General features: G+C 40.5%; 1 protein-coding gene across 1 annotated transcript; it reads left to right on the forward strand.

Annotated features, from left to right (window-relative positions):
- Nucleotides 1–23: 23 nt before the first annotated feature.
- Nucleotides 24–5,484, forward strand: LOC133018698 (phospholipid-transporting ATPase ABCA1-like; the record flags this gene model as incomplete). Its single annotated transcript, XM_061085125.1, has 9 exons — nt 24–239; nt 389–495; nt 792–933; nt 1,045–1,179; nt 1,302–1,405; nt 1,572–1,664; nt 3,287–3,318; nt 4,161–4,273; nt 5,299–5,484. Coding segments are annotated over 9 exons (1,095 nt in total), but the record flags the coding sequence as incomplete, so codon positions are not given.
- Nucleotides 5,485–6,117: the final 633 nt, after the last annotated feature.

The raw sequence follows: 6,117 nt of genomic DNA on the forward strand, positions 1-6,117 counted from the left end.
CTCCAGTAAATCTGTTTCTATAATGCAACTCTTTTTCCCCTCTGTGCTTGTCCAGGTCGTCCACCAGTCACCTGAAGCCTATTGGAGAAGAAGATGAAGACGTGGCCAGAGAGCGACAGAGGATCATGGGTGGAGGAGGACAGACCGACATCCTGGAGCTCAGGCAGCTTACCAAGATTTACAAGCGGAAACAGAAGCCAGCAGTGGACCGGCTGTGTGTCGGCATCCCCCCTGGAGAGGTATGAAACAGACGGATTGCATAAACACCTGTTGTACCTGTTTAACACAAGGGAAAGCTTTAATATGGGTTTAAATTAATTTCTAAGACTGAATTTCGAAAATGATGGTCACTTTTCGTGAGGTAAACCGTTTGCATCCTTTCCTGCAGTGCTTTGGTTTGCTGGGGGTGAATGGAGCAGGAAAAACCAGCACCTTTAAAATGCTGACAAGAGACTCTCTAGTGACCGGTGGAGAAGCGTTCCTGGCTGGCAAAAGGTAAGAACACCTCATACAACAGAAAAACCAACACATCCAATCATCGGCTATAGACTATTACAGGATGCATTCAATATTCTCCTATGCAGCTTCGTTTTGGAGTTTTTTTTAGCATTAACGTTTTTTTCAATCGTTGTTGAATCAGTGCTGAACAAAGCAACTCCAAAACGACTTGAATAACATTGTTTAAATAAGCAGATTTTCAACAAAAAAACAAACCAATTCTCTACTTCTCAACATACTTTTGCTTTCTATAACACTTAATAATCCTCCTCTTTGTGTTTATCTCATTCCAGTGTAACCAAAGAGATCGATGAAGTGCATCAGAACATGGGCTACTGTCCCCAGTTTGATACTATCAACGACCTGCTGACTGGCAGAGAGCATCTGGAGTTTTACGCCATTCTGAGAGGAGTGCCTGAGAAGGAAGTCTGTGAGGTCAGCAACAAACACACATACATACATAATCATACATTATATGACTTACACAGTCAGTCAAAATATGTATGTATAAATGTTTGAAACTGACAAATTCATCCCATCCACTAGGTGGCAGAGTGGGGCATCCGGAAGCTGGGCCTGGTGAAATATGTGGACAAGTCAGCAGGCAGCTACAGTGGAGGAAACATGAGGAAACTATCGACTGCCATCGCTCTCATAGGAGGACCGCCTGTCGTGTTTCTGGTGAGTGGAGAAATAAATAGAAACTATTGTACACAAAGCCCGGCTGCAGGTTCCTGTGAGACGCTGTGTGTTGTTCGCTGTGTTGTAGCAGCAGCTGAGAATCTGTTGTTTCCTTGACGCAGGATGAACCAACCACAGGCATGGACCCGAAGGCGCGTCGGGCCTTGTGGAACGCCATCCTGAGCATCATCAAGGAGGGACGATCTGTAGTCCTCACCTCTCACAGGTTAGACCAGGGATCTGAACTACAACCGTTAAATCCACATACAAATGTGTATTTCGATACACCATGCAGTATTTTCTTAATACTGCATCCAAGATATTATTCCTTGATTATTCCCCCTGTTAATTTATATATGATAATCCTAATCTTGGTGTGTTCTTGTTTACAGCATGGAGGAGTGTGAGGCCCTTTGCACCAGGATGGCCATCATGGTCAACGGCAGGTTTCGCTGTCTGGGCAGCGTACAGCACCTCAAGAACAGGTAGGAACCCTCACCACAGCCGTATCAAATAGACTTGCAATCAGGGCCGGGTCTAGGCAGGGGCAAGAGGGGGCCTGGCCCCCTCAAATAAATGTTGTGCCCCCTCAAACTAAATCCCAATTTATAATAATAATAATATAATAAAGCACAATGCCCCCTCAAGATTTGTGGCTGCCCCCTCATACATGCCTGTCTAGACCCGGCCCTGTTGCAATACAAATACATCTAAAAAAATGTGGGTCCTTCTCTGACCCATAATGCATCATTCCACTACGTGTCATGGTAATCCATCCAGTGTCCATCCAGGGTGCTCTGTGTCGTATCAAAATCTTGGATGGGTGTTTCCCTTATCTCTGGGGTGTAATAACTATTGTTAGGTTTAACCCTGCAACCAATCCTGACAGTTTGCGCCTCAACAGACCAAACCCCTCTGTCAGATGTGGGTACTCTGTCGTTTGTCCGTAAGCTGCAAACACGCAAAGGTTAGGGATTTTGGAAATCAGACATTAGAAAAAACAGATTCTCTGCACTGGAAAACATATGACAGCCACACCACTGTATTAAAGGATTTGTTCAAAACTTGAAGAATATGAAAAATTTCATGTGATCGAGGGGAAACGAGTGAATGGCAGACAGTGGTGAGATAAGAAGAGGAAAACTGAACAGTGCTACGGTGGTGATTTTTCTCTTGTGCTCAATATTATCATTTGTTTACATTTTTAAGTATTAAGCGACAGTTTGAGTCTGTTACTCATTGTGCATAGTTACTCTTTAATAAATAAATAAAAATTCAAACATTTTGAACGACGACTCCTCTTCTGATTATTTTATCTTTCACCTTTTGTACCCTGACTGAGATACAAAACACTACCATGGGCCTTTCAAATGGAAATTTGTAGCTACTGACTGAACAAAAGATATGTTTACCGTATGTTTGGGGGTGTGGGTGTTAATGTGTGCTGATGACTGTGAGTTTCTAGATTGTGCATGTGATTGTGTGACTAGTTTCACCTGCTGCGTTCCCACAAGAGTGTGCGCACACAAACACAGTTTTATTGCCAGTGAGAACACTGACACATTCAAAGGTTCCTGTCACTCCTGAGTTATTCATCCACTAACATGACTGGAAGAGCTGTTTTCCTGGGACTCCTGCTTGTTTGTTTGGCTGCAGGTAACAAAAACTACATTTGAGGTTCTTTTTTGCCTTCTAGTTTGAAAGGTTATAGATTAAAATGTAAGTCTATAGACAAACTTTGAGTTCGCTCTGTTCAGAGACCATAGAGTTAAACCTCACTGCGTCTATAAAAAGTATTAACGCTGGGTACAGTTCTAGTTTTTTGTACAGTATGCACTCATATACTCTATTTGTTTCTATATTTGCTGTGTATTAACATAAATGGATCAGAAATATCAATATTAGGAACCACAATAAAATATATCCAAGGTAGCATATGATGTTGACATGATACAACATCTTTTTCAACAACAATTACTTTTCATTCATGTCTACACATATGTTGTCAATGATATTTGTCAGTTATTTATATACTGACCTGGACTCTATCATGGTTCATTATTTCTAGATTTATATATGAATAGAAATCATGTGCCTTTTTTCACAGATGCAGAGAAGACGTCAGGACTCATGAGAAAGGTGACAAGAATATTTATGTATATGTGTGTGTGTGTTTGTGTAATCATTTTTGTTACTGTTTTATGACCTTTACCATTGTAAACACTGATCTTGTCAGAACCCATGGACCTGGTTGACGTTAGTGGTAAGATGTGAACTGTGGTTAGGTTAAGTTCAGGGTTAGGCATGAATTGGTCATGGTTAAGGTTAAAGGGACAGTTAAAAAAATGTAAATTCACGAATTATCCACTCACCACTTTGCTGTTGTAGGGGTGGTTGAAGTGTTTTTGTCCAAAAAGCGCTTCTGGAGTTTCAGGGGTAAACAGTGTTTCAGCCAAATCCAATACAATTCAAATAACTGGTGACCAATTCGTAGAAAAAACTGGGAAAAAAACAGAAAATGCCTCCAAAATGCTGCTGTGGTGTGATCCCAGTGCCAATAAGCCTGACATCCATTTAGTCTAAATGTCTGCTGTAATCCTCCTCCTCTGGATGCAAGTGGATAAGAGTAGACATTAAGCTAAAATCATGGTGTAAATGAAGCTGTTCTGAGTGGAACTTTCATTTTAAGGTTAGGTTAAAGTTAGGGATTAGGTTTTGCATTGGGCTGTCCACAACGAATGGAAGTCAAAGCAATGTCTTATCCAGGATAGCTGTGCAAATGTGTGTGTGTGTGTGTGTGTGTGTGTGTCCAAGACAAATATACAAAAATATATCTTTATTGCTTTTATAGTGTTGGGAGAATTTCAGCCTTTAAAAACCTAAACCTCATAACTGACAGATATATGCAAATGTATTATTGCTGATATTCAGTTTTTGTTATTAATGTTGTTGTCACGTCATAATGGCTTATTTTCTGGCAGCCTTCGTGTCCTGGAATGGAGGAGATCATGGCGTGCCCTCTGAACCTTGCGCCTGTGTGTGGCAGCGACGGACACACTTATGCCAACGAGTGTACCCTGTGTGTCCAGAGACAGTGAGTACAACCCACAGCTGCTCCTCTCTCATGACATTTCCACAACACCAATCTTCTCTTTATGGAAGGGGAAAAGATCCTCCAGTCGCCATCTGGTGGTGAATTTATTTATACTTAACCATGACCACAACACATCGCTGGAAGATTTCAAATGTAGCCTGTTTTTCATGATTCTGTTCATGGGGGATGAGCTAAAGGTCACTAATGTTTATTCAGAAACAACAGTCACAACTCTGGTGACCCAATAATATTCACAGGTGCCTGTTTTTTAATAAAGCAATCGATTTTAGAAGATCTTTATGGATTTTGTGTTTTCAGATCTTTTTCTCAAATATCTTTTTCAAGTCAAAAAATGTCTCAGTCTTTGTCTCATTATTTTCAGTTTTAACCTAGTACCAGTGGCCTTTTACGAAAGAGTCTCAAGGAGTCAATGCTACCAGCCCTGTGAAAGTACTGTTGGTTCACAGCTGTGCTTTATGCTAAGTGCTAACATGAATGGGCGCAATGACAAAACATCAGTGGGTTAGTTTAGCACAGTATCATGCTCATAGTTCAGCTTTGACTTAAAACATTACTGTCTGATTTGAAATCATCTCTCAAAACTCACTTTTACCAACTTAACATAATTGATTTGAGCTCATCAACTATATATGTGATGTTATATATCCTTTTATTTTACCATTGTTTTATGTCACTTATGGTCTTTGATGTTTTGTTGTCTTGTTATTCCTTGGTACAGCTTTGGGAAGCACTTTGTACTGTGAAAGGTATTAAATCAATAAAGTTATGATTAATGATTAGCCCTCAACACAAAGTTCAACTGAGTCCGAGGTCATTAGTTTTGCAGGTATTTAATCACAAACCACAACATCAATCCAATGGGGATACATCATCTGGGAACTATGAATGTCTGTACAGTTTGGGCCAGTCAGTTAAGTAGATGTTGAGATTTCATTCAGGACTAAAGTGAACGCATACAACCAAATGAATCCCAGTGAAGTCATGTTTTACGATTCTCTTTGCAGAACAACCAGGATGGAAATTTTGATCGTCAAGGAGGAGAGCTGCTGATCTGCACCGGAGGAGGCGTCACCAGGGACTCATCAGGATCTGATCATGTGTCCACTGTGGACCACTTACATACCTGGATCCAAACTGTCCTAAAGATTTCCCTCTAATTGTCATGAGCAATTAAATATGATTCAGCAGCCTCTTCTTGTGATGTCTATATTTGTTCTACATCAATAACTCACTCAATTTAGCAGTGTAAAACAGGTTTGTGACGGACTTGCGATCTGTCCAGCCTGGGATTAGCTCCGGCTCCCCTCTTAACAGAAAAGTTGTGAAGATAATGGATTAATCAACATATTGAGTAAAACAGAGGCTAGAATTCAAATAAATTAATAATGAATAAACAAAGCCAATATCAGGTGAGGGATAAGAAAGGAAATAGTATTTATTGATTTCTGTAACAATCTGAGACGCATTCCTTTGTAAAGCAGACACACGGGGTGAATGATCTGTTGGTCATCTCGGTGGGTGAGCTAATTGTTTACATTTCTAATACTGAGTAACACAGTAGTCAATAGTGTGTGTGTGTGTATGTCTGTGTGTGAGTGTGTGTGTGTGTGTGTTTGTGTTTGTGTGCACCGACTATACCTTGAATAAAAAAAAAGTTTAAAAAGTTGTTGTTAAAGTTGGTTAAATGCCCTTATTGTAAGTTGCTGAAATGTAATGTAATGTGTGTGTGTGTGTGTGTGTGTGTGTGTGTGTGTGTGTGTGTGTGTGTGTGTGTGTGTGTGTGTGTGTGTGTGTGTGTGTGTGTGTGTGTGTGTGTGTGTGTG

This window comes from Limanda limanda, chromosome 2 (assembly GCF_963576545.1).
Source record: "Limanda limanda chromosome 2, fLimLim1.1, whole genome shotgun sequence".
Taxonomy (NCBI): Eukaryota; Metazoa; Chordata; class Actinopteri; order Pleuronectiformes; family Pleuronectidae; genus Limanda; species Limanda limanda.